Below are 14,519 nucleotides of genomic sequence, written 5' to 3'. Positions count from 1 at the left end.
AATTTGTTGTCAGTGTGTTTCTGTTGACTTAGAATGTTTCATTATTCCTTGCATATCTGTGCCAGTTGTGGCCTTTTTGCACATAATAGGAATATGTAAGGTATTCTGGGGAAATCACACTTTTCTAGGAAAAAAATTCCTAGAGTTGCTACTAGTTGTAAATGACTTTACTCATTCCAGATACTGAAATTTCCCCACTATAGACATACTGTAAGGACCAGACAAATTGCGTTTTGAAAAAGAAACTCCATTTTGTGTTAAACCTGGCCAAGGGCTGAACCCAGATTCCAGGAAAAACCATAAAGTAATCTAAACAGAAAAATATTTCTTAGCAACACAATCAGCTCAACTTGGGAAAGTACAAATATACTCTATGCTTGCTGGTCAACCTGGCCAGCAGGTGGTCTAGCACACAGCAACAATCAGTTAGGAGAATCCAGGCCAAAGTTCCTAATGCCCCCAAGACTGCTTCAACCAATCTTTTCTATAGGTCAACTTGCCCCTCCACCTATTACCCAACCACAAAACACCAAGGCTTGTAATTCACTGCTTGCAGCTTTTCTGCACAAATGTCATTCAAACTTATATTGTAAAATCCATTTCTTTGTCTAAAGCCTATAAAAACCCCTCTCAATTGAGACTGGGGCCTCTTCCCTGCATCTGCTGTGACAGTGCATAGGAGGTATGGCCCAGGCTCGAACCTGCAATAGAGACTTCCTTGTGACTGCATTTGGACTTGGCTCTTGGGTGGTCTTTGGGGGCATGGAGTTGCTCAGAATTTGGGCATAACAGTAATATTTAGCAAGCCTTAACATTTTCTGTTGAAATCTTGCCTTTTTCCCTTATCCTGATTAGGTTGCCCTTAATTTCTCAACTTAAACTGGGTGATTGTCTGAGTACCCACTTTTGGTGGGCTTTGAGCTCTGATGTTTTCCCATAAGGCAGCAAAGCCTCAAGTGACTGACTCAGCCTTTTCATTGGCCATATCTTTTATAAATGCAAATGTTATCAACATAGAAGTGACCTGGAGCTTATTTCTGGATTTTTTTTTTTCTTTCTAAATTTGGCCATGTCATTTCAGGTTGCTTTATTTCTTTTATTGTCAAGTATGTGTATGTGTGAATGTGGCTTCAGGAAGATGATCTGCCCAGTTTGCCTTTACCATAACTTTATAGCTCAAATACTCCTTTTTGGGTTTTATTTGAGTGATAGAGGTTCATGATTCTTCTGAATATGTGGAAAGGATATGTTGACAAGAAGCAGTTCTTAGGACTGGACAAGTGATAATTGAAATTATAGAAGCACTGAACAGCCATCTATCCAAAAGTAAGGTATCAGTGAGAGAATAAGTGTTCACTAATTTTTGGTTTTCCTCTTTAGCATTCTTAACACCTATGTCAGTAAAAATAAAAGTAGTTTGGCTTTTTTAGAATATATAAGGAGATTATATATTGTATTTCACTTTTTTCTTGTGCTGCTAAGATTCAGCTTCATTGGTACATTAAGCTATAGTTCATACATTTCTATTAAATACTAATGTCTCCTATATCAAATATAGTGAAAAGATATGTAAATGGTTAGGCTATTATATCAAAAAGCTAAGTCTACATCATCCTCAATAGTAATCCCTAAAATTGAAAAGCAATGCTACTCAAAGCTGTATAGTTTAATAGCAGAATAATTAACAAAAATAACTTAAAAATGTTATGAGGCAGGAAACACAGACTGTGACAGCCGCCTTACTCAATATAACCTTCCTGGACTAAGCAAAGTGCCAAGTAATGACCAAAATATTTTAGTCTCCCCTGTAACAGAGTTGTGAGGTGGCTTTAAATATAAACCATGTAGAAGCACATCATCTTTTGTTTGTGTGTTTTGCTTTTTTTTTTTTTTAAATTGGTTTTTGAGACAAGATTCTACAAGGTAGGCCCAGGCTGTTGTAGGAATCCCTGTGTTGTTTGGGCTGGCCTTGAATTTACCATGACTCTTTTGACTAAGAATCTAAAATAAAGAAGTACAGCTTGTGCTACCACAAGAAATAATGCCTTTACTTTTTAAATCGTTACCTTAGAACGGAAACAAACTGCTTAAAATATTGTGTAATTTTAATATCTTGTCTTCTTGTACCATAGAGGCAAATTTAATTTCAGAATTAAATTAATATATAATGTAAGTTAAACATTCAGTTTTAGCTAGGAGTAAGTGTCCACATCTCTGCTTAGAAACCCTGTCTAATCCTCTGTACTATTGAACCAGTTTCTAGTATGAACTCTTGCTTTAGTATATTTTATTATTTACAGTCAGTGAGCCAATGTTGAAACATCAGTATAAGTCCAGAGTTGACAGTGGAATTGTCTTTGTATTATACATCCTGAGAGATGTCATTATGGTATCACTAGTATGCTGTTATGAAAAAAAAAATCTCTTGTGTAGAGGATTTTTAATACAGTAACATGGCTGCTCTGGCAAGAGATCACATCCGCAAACCTTCTTGATGTGTATGATCCAGCTGGAATGACACTCCTTTAATCCCGAATAATGATGTCTAATTGAGGGGCGGACAAAGTGGCAAATCAGAGAAGGATTTGAAAGAATGAGTCAGAGATAGGATACGCTCAACTCTCAGGAGAAGAGAGGAAAAGAGCAGTGCAGGAGAGCTGGGGAGTGCAGTTGAGTTTGTTCGGTTCTGTTCAGTTCAATTCTGCTCAGTTCATGCAGTCAGCGCAGTGCAGTTCATGGAACTCGGGGGCAGAATCAGTCAGCTTGGAGAGGAGTTTGAGCCAGAACAGCTGAGTTGAATTTCTCAGACAGAGTTCCCAGAGAACTAGAAAGCGTAAGTTCATTCAGAAGTAAGTCTCCAGGCTGAAACGTTCTAGGCCCAGGTTAGCAACTGAGGCTGGAAGCTGAAGCCTTCAAGCTCCTGGCTTTCGGAAGATTAGAATTGTATGGAAGCTAGAAGCTTCCAGGCCTAGGGGTAGTTAGATAGAAATGCTGTGTCTGGGCTCAGCCCAAGCCGCGCATTTGTAAAGCTTGGGCATGCCTCTCATCTTGGCCCTTTCTCCCGGTTGGCTTCCTTCACTTAGGAGTAGCTATCTAAAGTTTTCTCCTCTTTTTTCATGGCTTCATAGCTTCTTTTCAACACAGAAATAGTCATTGTAGGGCTATACCAGTTTGTCCGTTCTATTGAAAAACATATTGCTTCTAAGTTTCCATGGTACCAATAAAAATTCTTGGTGGGTATGGTAGCATGTGCTTTAATCACAGCTATTCAGGTATTTAGGTAGGAACTAACTGAATTTAAATGAGTTCCAAAGGAGTCATCAATCTCAAATAAATATGCCATAAGGTTTTTATTGCTGTTATAAAATAGTCCAGCATAAGCACCTTAACTCAGCTTCAGGTTCTAGTCTATCGTGACAAGAAAGTCACAGCTGCAGTAACTTGAGAGGTCAGATTACATCCCCAGTCTGAGGCAAAGAACAGTGAATTAATAATGCACTAATAGTAGAGCTCAGCTCTGTCTTTATACTTACACAGGTCAAGATCACCAAGCTCAAGGGATAGTGCCTCTCACACTGAGTCATCCCAAGTTAATTACTTTTTTGGTTGATTTATACCTCAGGGGTGTGTGTGTGTGCGTGTGCGCATGCATGTGTGCGTGCATGTATGTATGTATGAGCACATGTATGCACCTGCACATATGTGCAAATGTGAATAGTATTGTTTTAATTTGGAAGTTAGGTTGTATTGTAGGAAAGCAATAGGCATTGTTTGGTATAGTTCTTACTCATAAACATAATAGGTATTGATTGATATTTAAGGATTTTTTACATAGACAATCATGACATCTGTGAAACAAAGACCATTTTTCCAATACTATTTGAACAGAAGTCATGGGGACACTTTTATTTTACATTAATAATAGGTATGCCAATTCTAGGTCTGTTTCCAAATATTATTTACCATGTTGAAAAAAATTCTCATTCTAGTTTGATATATAAATCAAGGATCAGTGTTGTGTTTTGTCAAGTGTTCTTTATGCATCTGTTTGTAAGATCATGATGTTTGCTTCTACAACATTAGCGTGGATTACATTTGGTGTTTTATTAGAATTGGCAATAAATAAATCTGTAGAATTTCTATTTTAAGCTAGTTCAGAGTTAGGATGTTTTTACTGCTTGCTGAAAAAAACAAAACAAAAAACAGGCCCAAAAGCTAAAAGTCCCTCTTGTGTCTTTGCTATATTTTCTTAAGGTTTTATGTGGGGTTTCTTAAATAAGATCTTCAACAGGTATAGGATGTGTGGAGGTAGGGAAACATTGTCTACTCCTGTCATGAGATCTCAAGTTTGTGTGGGTCCGTGGGCTGCGTAGTAGAGGCCACTGAAGAGGTGTGTGTGGCTAACCTCTGGACACTGAGAGCATTCAGCAGTAACCTCAAACCATCTCTCAGCCATTTTCTGCTCTTGCCATATTACATTGAGCACCTCAGTATCTGCCAGTGCTTCGCCAATGTGGGAAGAAATTGTTTATCTTGTTACTTCAGTATTATGGATCTAAGAGTTTTTCAATTTATTCAGCATTTTCTTTCTTTTTTTGTGATTATTGAGATTGTAATTTTCTTACAGTATTTCTCCCTTCCCTTTCCTGCCTCCAAACCATCCCATAAACCCCTCCCCACTCTCCTTCAAATTCATGTCCTCCTTTGTTTGTTTGTTTGTTTTTTACTAATTGTTACTGTATGTACATTCCTAAAAGTGGCCTGTTGAGTCCATATAATGTTGCTTGTATGTATGCTTTCAAGGCTGACCATTTGGCACTGGATGGCCTTTTAGTATGTTTCTACTTGGGCAAGACTACTAACTTAGCGTTTCTATTTCTGTGATGAAACACCATAACCAAGGCAACTCTTATAAAAAGGAAGCACTTAATTGGGGGCTTGCTTACAGTCTCAGAGAGACTGGGCCTGGCGTGGGTTTTTGAGACCTCAAAGCCCACTCTCTAGTGACACACGTCCTTTAACAAGGCCATATCTTCTCCAATAGGACCACACCTATGTGAGTTTATAGAGACCATTCTTATTCAACCACTACATCCATCTCTCTCACTCCCAACTTAAGTCATTGCCTGTGGCTCTTTGTGTAGTGTTTAGGCCTGTGGGCCTTTCCTAATCTATTTTGGTATGCCCATTGGTGTCATCCTTATTTAGTTTACATTTGGGCAGTCATGTTGGTTAGACATCATGGTTATAACTTGATGATACTAGGAGAGACAGTCTTACAGCAAACTCCCTGGTGATTTGGCTCTTAAAGTCTTTCCATCTCTCTTATGCAATGTTCCCTGAGCCTTGGGTGCCTGGAATATTTTATATATGTTTCTGTTGGAAGTAGGCTCCACCACTCTGCATTTTGATTGGTTGTGGCTTTCTGTAGGCATTGTCTCCATCTGTCTCAAAGAGAAGTTTTCTTAATGAGGTAAGAAGACTGCACTTATCTTAGGGTATAAAACCAAGTGCTTAGGTAATTGTTACTGGTTTAGTAAGTTAGTGGTTGTAGATTCTTCTCTAATAACTTTCATATCATTAGGTTCTGAATAGTTCCTAGGTTTCTAGTACCAGGCGTGGTATCCTTTTTGTTGAGTGAGTCTTAACTCTAGTTAGAGAGCTGATGGTTACCACCAAATATGTATGCCACTACCTCACTTGGAGGGTTCATCGGTGTCGTAGCTGGGTAGGACTGTTGATTGCTCCCTCTTTTGGAAGCTTGTGTGGCACTTTCTAGTACCATGGATGCTAGTCCCCAGGGAGAGGGTAGTCAAGTCAGTTCAAGCTAGGAGGTCTCTGGGTCCTGTTCGTAAAAGTGTGGTTTCTTCATCAAAAGGGGCTTACCTCCCACCTCCCAGTGTTGCCAAGACAATAACAGTAGGCTGTTTTGGGAATCTCCTAGACAGTCCTAGCCAACGATTAAAAAGAGGAATTCTCATGTCTACTCTTGGTATTTTTTAGGTGGTCTTTGGCTCTTGGGAGTACTATCAACACAGATAAGAAACTAGCCAAGCAAGTCAAAGACTTGTGTAATAAAAACTTTAAGACACTGAAGAAAGACATTGAAGAAGATTATGAATCAGGAGGACTATGACTGTGAAAGTTGCCATTCTACCAAAACCAGTCTACATAGTCAAGACAAACCTCATCAAAATTCCAACACAGTTCTTCACAAAAATTGAATAGACAGTCTTCAGCCTCCTATGGAAACACAGACACAATGACATAAAGAGAATAGCCAAAACAATTTTGAATTAAGAAAAAGAAAAATGCTGGAGATATTACTGTCTCACATTTCAGGTAATACCTATGTATGACATTGGCATGAAAACACATTGATCAATGGATTTGAGTTTAAGACCCACACAAAAAGTATGCACAACTACTGGCTACTTATTTTTGACATAGAAGCAAATAATACAACACTGGAGAAAAGACAACATCTTAAAACAGTGCTGGTTAAACTTGAAGGCTGGATATAGAATAATACAAATAGATCCATATATATCTAAATGCACAAAACAATTGCAAATGGATCAAGGACACCAGCATAAGACGAGACAACCCAGATCCTGTTGTAAAAGAAAGTGAAAATAGGCTTGAGTTCATTGGCACAAGGAAAGACTTTCTGAGCCAGGACTGATAATAGACGCACAGGTGCTAAGACTAATAATACACTATCCCCAAGTGTCCAGTATCTTGGCAATAACCTACAGTTTTCTAATTGGACTTAGGGTACGAATTATTTTAGCTTGTTCATTCACTGAATTTTTTTCTTTCTACTTCACCTATTTCAGGTAGTTTTGCTAGGTACAGTATTTAGGTTTGCATCTGTAGTCTTTTACAAAACTTACCCAAGACTTTTCTGGCTTTAAAGGACTCCATTGATGAATCAGCTATTACTGTGATACGTTCTCTTCATAGTTAACTGTAATGAGAATTCTGGAATTTTGGCTTTTTTTTGTTTTGTTTTATTTTTAAAAATACAAATAATATGAATATATTTTCATTTTAATCTCAGATATGGGGATATGGGGCTGCTTCAGACTGTGCTCAGCAGCTGACTATGATTTGTCTCATGCTCTGGCAGAAGTGTGGTTTTACCAGCAGATATTCTTTTTTTTTTTTTTTTTTTAATCTTATGGTGTTGGGAGTTCTGGGAACTTTTCAGAGGGTGTATAAATGCAGGATTGATGGTTGATCAGGGGTGTTAGATGCAGTTTGTTAGTAGTTATGCTCAAAGAAGAAAGAAATTAGATTCAGGGGTCACTCTCTGTATCTCCCCTCAATCCTTTCTCTCTTACGTAGTAATAGAGGGTAAAATGGGGGGAGTGGGGGTGAAATGTAGAGTGAGGAAAAGAACCCATAAAGTAGCAAAATCAAGCTACAGTTAACTTATGGTTGTTTTTGTTTGTTTTTCTTACTGCTTTCAGCGACCTCTTTGTTCTGTTTATTTAATGCTTTAACTATAATATGTCATAGAAACCTCTTGTCTAGTCGTACTTGGTATTGTTTGCTTTTATTTGTGTATCTTAATTTGAGGACATTTTCTTCTATAATTTCTTCTATAATTTATTTTCTCTTTTATTTATTTTAAAATCTAATCTAGTCCACTGGCTTTGGTTTCTTATCCTTCATCTACGTCTGCCTTTTAAGATTTGGTCTTTGTAAGATGAAAAAATGACAGAGACAGTTTGCTGCCTGAACAGTCACCCAAGGCTCTGTAATGTTGGAGCATCATCTTCAGCCTTCTGACCCAGTATATCTGGCAGACATATTTGTGAGGCAGGAACTATTGAGGACTTGCTTACCCTGTCTTGGCAGAGTTTAGCTATTGACCCTGCCTGCGTCCAACTTGCCTTTTTCAAGGCAGAGCTCTGTCTATGGCAGAAACAGGGGCATTTTGCCCAGTGGCTGGTTTGCTATATTTAAAGCTCTCTACATAAGGAGGCTCTTTGATGCTCGTTATCTTCTTTGAGGTAGGCTAGGTGTTGCCAGGAATGATGTAGTTTATTTTATTTGTGTAATAATATAAATGTGTATGTCAAAAAGAAATTAAAAAAACAAAGATTTGGTCTTTCCATGGTGTTCCACAGTTCTTGGTGTCACCCCTCCCCAGCCTCATTTTCTTTGCTTGCATGGTTAGTACAAGTTTCTACTTCAAGTTCTCGTATTCCCTGTTTTTCATTTTCTATTCCACTAGAAAGACTTTCTCTTAGGTTTTTTACTTGGGCTATTAAGTATTTTAGTTCCATCTTAATTTAAACTTGTGTTCTACTCGATATCTATTTCTCTATACTGAATTTAGTTTTCAAATCCTGAGTTGTCTTTGTCATTTCATTTAGCCATGTACAGTGTTTTCTTGGGTTAAACCTCAGTGTGTAGATTGTATAATATACTTGAGTAGAACAAGAAATTGAAGATGTTCTGTAAAGAAAGGTAGGTAGGAGAACCGTTCTGTATGAGAGGAAAGTATTTGAATTGTACATTTAGGAGGAAGAACCATATCAATTTCAGAGTGCAAATAAGCCTGTACATGAGTGAATAGAAACAGCTGTAGGTTTTTCATTTGAAAACTTTTAAACATTTTTATATTAAAGACCTTGTATTTGACTTTGTAAATGTAATTTTTAAACTATCTTTTAAAGCAGATAGTGTTTATTCATCTTTTTTCTTTTCTTTTTTAGGATTAGAGTTAGTCGAAATGAACAATCGTAAAACCAAGAGTAATAGCAGAATGCATGCTGAATGTTTTTCACAGGTTAGTATGTATGTTCCTTAATCTCAAAATCTTGCCAAACATGATCAGAAAAATAATCATCTTTTTAACCTGATTTTTTTTTTCTTAGCACAATTAAAGCTTCTTTACGTTCTTAGGAGAGCTATCTTTACACTTTCCTAAGAACAGTAGGTAGAAACAAAGCTCTCTAAGTTGTAAAAACTACATGTGAAATCATATATTGTATTTTTATTGTTGAAGTTCTTGAAGACGTCTATTTTATAAACCTGTTTTATATTGATCTCTGAAGATACCTTGTAACTTCACCCTTTTGTGTTTCAGTAGTTGAATCCTAACTTTTACTATGCCTTTCTAAAATAGGCTGGTTTAAATTTAGCTAAATATCACATACAAGGTTTGTACTTCTTCCATTAAGTATATTTTAAAGGATTTTCTTTTAGATGTTGTTATATGTGAAACTATTTTTATAATTTCATCTTTGTTTAGATTATAGTTTATAGAAATATAGTTACTACTAATACATTGTAGTCTTACTGAACTCATTAGTTATTATTGTTTTGTACTTAGTGTTTTATGTACAACATTGTGTCATCTTTAAATAGGGGAAGTTTTAGTTTCTTCTTTTCAGTTGAATGTGCTTGCCTTTTTTTTTTTTTTTTTTTTTTTTTAAGGGGCACTATGGCAGTGGAAAGGACAGTGCTAGGGCTATCACCAGAGCTTTGAACATGACAGACAAGTACTATTTTGTGCCACAAGCTTCTGATGACAGATGGAGAACAACAGTCTTTCACCAAATTTTGCTGATACTCTTTACCAATTTAAGCAAGTCTTTTTATCGTCTTTATTTATTGAGTATTTCTATATTAAATGTTTGATAATACCTTAAAAGCTGTATTTTAAATACTAAATGTGTGGAAATGCGTGTTTTCCGTAAGAAGTCTATAATTAATCTAATAGAGAATTGCCATAATAATTTTACGCTAGCAAGGATCTGGGTTGACTTCAACCATGTTTACTTTTTCAGTCAGTGCTAAATTTTATTGACAGACTTAAAAAGACCTTTTTCTCTTAAGTGTGTGTGTGTGTCTGTGTGTGTGTGTGTCTGTGTTAAGTATGTATGTGCTGGCCTGTGGTGGATGCTAAATATCTTCCTCTGTCTTTCTCCATGATATTCTTAAATGGGATCTCTTGCCAGTTGGGTAGACTGACTGGACAGCAAACTCCATAGTCTCCTGTCTCTACTTTCCAGGTCTGGAGTTACAGGCATGAGCTTTCTGTGGCTGGCATTTTATTTGCATTTTCAGAATCTGAACGCAGCTTTTCATGCTTTCACAGCAAACAATTTACCAACTGAACCATCTGGTCAACCTTGAGCTCACTTTTGTTTTTTTATAAGAAAAATTACTGCTGAATAGATATGTAGATCATTTTTATATGTGAAGTCAATAGTTCTTCCAGTTAATATTATATTAGCTACGTAGATGATTAGTTAGAATTCATTGATTCTTTACATATCTAATAGCCCATTTTAGTGATTAATTAGAGTATCACCTATTACCTGTATAATTCCTATATTGTATTACAGATAACTTTTAATTTTCAAAACACCTAGGCATGACACAAAAGTGTTAAGTCTCCATTATTTAGATGTTAAGAATGGAAAAAGACATGATCTTTAATGTTCATGTAAATGACTCCTTTGGCACCAATCCCATTATTGTTTGTACTTCATCTAAAGTAATAGCCATGTGAATCATTACTTTATCCTTTCATACATATTTTTTAAAAACTCACATTATGTCTTTAAGAATTTGACAGCTGTTAATTTGGGATAAGCAAATAATCCTGTAGCCTTTTTTTTTTCCTTTTTTTAAGATGTATTTATTTGTTATATATACAGTGCTCTGTCTGCATGTACACCTACAGGTAAGAAAAGGCCAACAGATCACATTATAGATGTTTGTGAGCTACCATGTGGTTGCTGGGGATTAAACTCAGGACCTCTGGAAGTGCAGTCAGTGCTCTTAACCTCTGAGCCATCTCTCCAGCTCCAATCCTAAAGTGTTTATACCACCACATTTGTTCAAATCTTAGACAGCTTCCTGATTTACTGAGTATTGTCTCTGAAGGAATAACTTTACAATGGCTTTCTTTTTAAAACTCTGATGATTTTGACATGAATTTTCCCAACTTAACTCTAAGACAAATTTGAAAACGTTTAACAAATTCTTTTTTTAGTTTCCTCCAGTGATGCCTTACCTTTCTTTCCCCCATTTATGTACTTAATTATTATTTTTTCAGTTATGATGATAGAAATCAGGGCCTGAACATATATAGTAAGCAGTAGATTTACCATTGGAACTCCATCCCTGGGTCTGATTCCTTACTTTTTGGACTAGTTAAATGTCATTTCTTTCACATAATTAACTACTGGCTTGTAGGTTGAACTAGTACTATTTTGTAGTTTGCTCTTTGAATTTGTATTTCTAACCCTAAAAGTATGAATCATATCTTTGTGGTATTTCTATGCTCAGACTCTAATGGGTCCTTAAAACTACATGAATCTTTAAGCTTAGTATTCTGTAGAATCCTGACTTTTGAGGCAGCTCCAGATTGATAGTGACTAAGCTAAGCCATTTCTTTAGATGACTTAGTCTCTAGAGACCACTGACTGTGTGGGTGCAATGGCATTATTGGGTAAGATTTTATTGTTAGGTTTCTTCTAGTCTTAGTTCTTTGCACAGCATTCTACACAGAGTGGAAACTTACTCACTCACATTCATTGAAATAGCCTTTAAGTTGGTGAAACATTTAAGTAGTTCTACTCCCCATTCACTGACACATTCACAGCCAAATCTTCATATTTATTTGAGACAAGACAAATAAAGAATCTAGTGCTATAACTCACAAAAATGCTGCTAAGCAGTAAGTATTTGAATTCCTGACTACTAAAAATAAGCTTTCACATTCATTTTTATTACATGTGTAATATTTTTATTTCATTTGTTCATCTTATGTTTATCAGGTACAAAGAATTTTACGTGAAAGGTTCTGTCATCAGAGTCCACAAAGCAACCTATTTGGAGTACAAGTACAATATAAGTAAGTCTCATGTCAGCCTCTGGATTATAAACTTACCTTTGCTCTCCAAGTTCTTTAAAGACTAGTCATACACAAATTTAATCTTAAGTTTTGGTGTTTTATACATAGAAAGTGAATATTATGAAATAGGATCACATACAAGTACTTATATAATGCAATGGTCCCTTAATACCTCTTTTGTGTCTGTTATCTCCTATCATTGAGAGAATTCTGACATTCTTGTCCTTAACACCTGGCAGCCAGCTCAGGTGATGATAATAACCAAAGTGCTAGCAAAAATAATTATCTCTAAGCCCAAAGGACATCAAAGTTAGCATAATTTTTCCCTTACCCTCTACTACTGTAAAACTCAATAAATTACAACCTTGCTGGGTTTCCTTTTCAGGTCTCTTAGAGATTCTCAACTGGAGAGTCAAATGTCCCTTTCTTTGTATTCTTCAATAGAGGAAAATTTAAGTCCTTTATAGGCTAGGGAACCCAAAGGAGAGAATTAATACTTGCTTTCAAATTTAGCTTTTTAAAGGTATGACCCAATAAATTATTTCACCTTTATTTTTAAATTTTTCACCTTTTCATATCATTTTAGGCATTTAATTGAACTTCTCAAAAGAACTGCTATCTATGGAGAAAGTAACTCTATACTTATTGTTGGACCTCGAGGATCAGGAAAGACCATGGTAAAAGATTCATTTTCGCAGTTATCATTGCTTTAAAAGACATTTGAAGTTTCTTACATCAGATGATACTAACAATATTTTCCATTTAATTAATTGCAGTGTTCTTTGTTTTTTATTCCTTTTAAATTGCAAAAGATAAGTACCCTGCAAAGTTAGAATGTGATATTGGAGGTGATCATGTTTTTTTAAACCTCATCTTTCCTTATAGTGACAGTTTTTTCTAAATATTGGTTCTGTCATTGTCTTTTGTCCTTTGTATTATACTAGAGACTACCAGTTGACAAGGAACAAGCAATACTGATCATGTACTGCCCATATATTGGACACTTCCTCTGTGTGTGTGTGTGTGTGTGTGTGTGTGTGTGTGTGTGTGTGTGTGTACACGTGTGTTGCGCATGTGTGCATGTATATACCCATGTCATGTGTAGAGAGTCAGAGGATAACTTTGGTGTTGATGCTTGGTCCTCGTCTTTTACCTAATTTGAGCCTAGGGGTCCACTTTCATGTTCTCTGATCACTATATTCACCTATAATATTTCAGAGATTTTACTGTCCTCCCATCTGGCAGTAAGAGTATAAACACATGGGTGCTGAGGATCCCAGCACAGCACCTCACAGGTCATTATCATACAATGTTCCCTTCACAGTTTATTATTAACCTTGAAGGAAATCCATCACATCTACTCATGCCTTCTATATATGTCATAGTTTTCTTCTTTATCATATTTTGTTAGTTAATCTCAGAAAAAATTCTTTTCTCCCACATTGTTTTTTTTAACAATATAGGAAACAATTATATTCATCAACATTTGAATATCTTACTATCTAATTTTAAGGTGCTGAGTTATATGCATTGTATTTTTCTAGTATTCTGTAATGCCAAATTAATAATTTTGTTCTGTGGATTTTACTTTCTTATTTATATACTTTTAAAATAGTTAAGATAGTAAATTAAAATTGCATTTTTATTTTTTAAAATTGTACATGTTGGTTCTATATTATGTAAGCTGAGGAAAATAGTTTTTTAACTACCATTTTCATTGTTTAAAGCACATAAATTGTTAATTAATAACTTTTTTTAAAAATTTTCACATTTCTTATAAGACTTTTGACACTAACCTGCTTTGGTCCTTGGGCTCAGTATAGCTACTATTTCCTTCTTGTTGTTTGGTTGGTTGGTTGGTTGTTTTTGAGATAGTTTTCTTTTTCATTTTACTTAGTGGCATTTTGTTTGTTTTTAAAGATTTATTGATTTATTTTATGCCTGAGTGCTCTATCTGCATGTACACCTGCATGCCTGACGAGGGTACCAGATTTCAATATAGATGGTTGTGAGCCACCATGTTGCTGAGGATTGAACTCCGAACCTCTAGAAGAACACACAGTGCTCTTAGCCTCTGAGTTATCTTCAAGCCCTGTTTTTTGGTTTTTTTTGGGGGGGGGGGTTCCCTTTTTTAAATGAGGACTGTGTAAAGTTCATTTGTGATTTCAGTTGTGTCACATAACTTACCTAGGGTTGTATTCGTGCTCATTGCATGGATTTTTGTTTAAAATATGTTCTGTGAGGAAATTCCCAGGATAAGATTTTTACATTATGTAAATAGCTAAGTCACACAGTCAGAAACTTTAGATTTCTCCGGCTTAGTAGGACATTGTTTGTCCTTCCTTGTAACTTACTGTGACTCATACACCATCTAACAACAGTAGTGAACAAATCCAAGGAAATAAGTCTATATAGATAAGTTACATAGAAGAGTGTTTATACTCTCTTGATGCACTTCTAATGCCTGTTCCTTAAAGGATTTGAAGTGTTTTTTATAATACTGTGATTCATAAATTGAAATAACAAGTGGCAGCAGAACGATATATAAATGTCAGTGAAATGTAAGAGATAGGAGGCAGCAGGCAATGCAGTGATTTTTAAATAGATGTTGAAGGTAGTCTTTGAAGGGAGCAGG

At 35.8% G+C, this 14,519-nt stretch overlaps 1 protein-coding gene across 6 annotated transcripts in view; it reads left to right on the top strand.

Annotated features, from left to right (window-relative positions):
- The window catches only part of ORC4 (origin recognition complex subunit 4), a 41,565-nt gene that overhangs the window by 4,092 nt on the left and 22,954 nt on the right, over positions 1-14,519 (top strand). For 4 of the 6 annotated variants that reach the window (XM_084800010.1, XM_084800007.1, XM_084800008.1 and 1 more), the window contains exons 2-4: positions 8,730-8,803; positions 11,808-11,884; positions 12,471-12,561. In XM_084800010.1, the coding sequence (XP_084656136.1) occupies positions 8,747-8,803; positions 11,808-11,884; positions 12,471-12,561 (225 nt within the window). In that variant the 5' untranslated portion in view covers positions 8,730-8,746. Of the gene's footprint in view, positions 1-6,003; positions 6,343-8,729; positions 8,804-11,807; positions 11,885-12,470; positions 12,562-14,519 lie in introns of all 6 variants that reach the window. The other 2 variants (XR_014782776.1, XM_084800006.1) reach the window with 1 other exon arrangement.

Source organism: Acomys minous (genome assembly GCF_964271855.1).
Source record: "Acomys minous genome assembly, chromosome: 10".
Taxonomy (NCBI): Eukaryota; Metazoa; Chordata; class Mammalia; order Rodentia; family Muridae; genus Acomys; species Acomys minous.
This window is presented reverse-complemented; position numbering and strand designations above follow the sequence as displayed.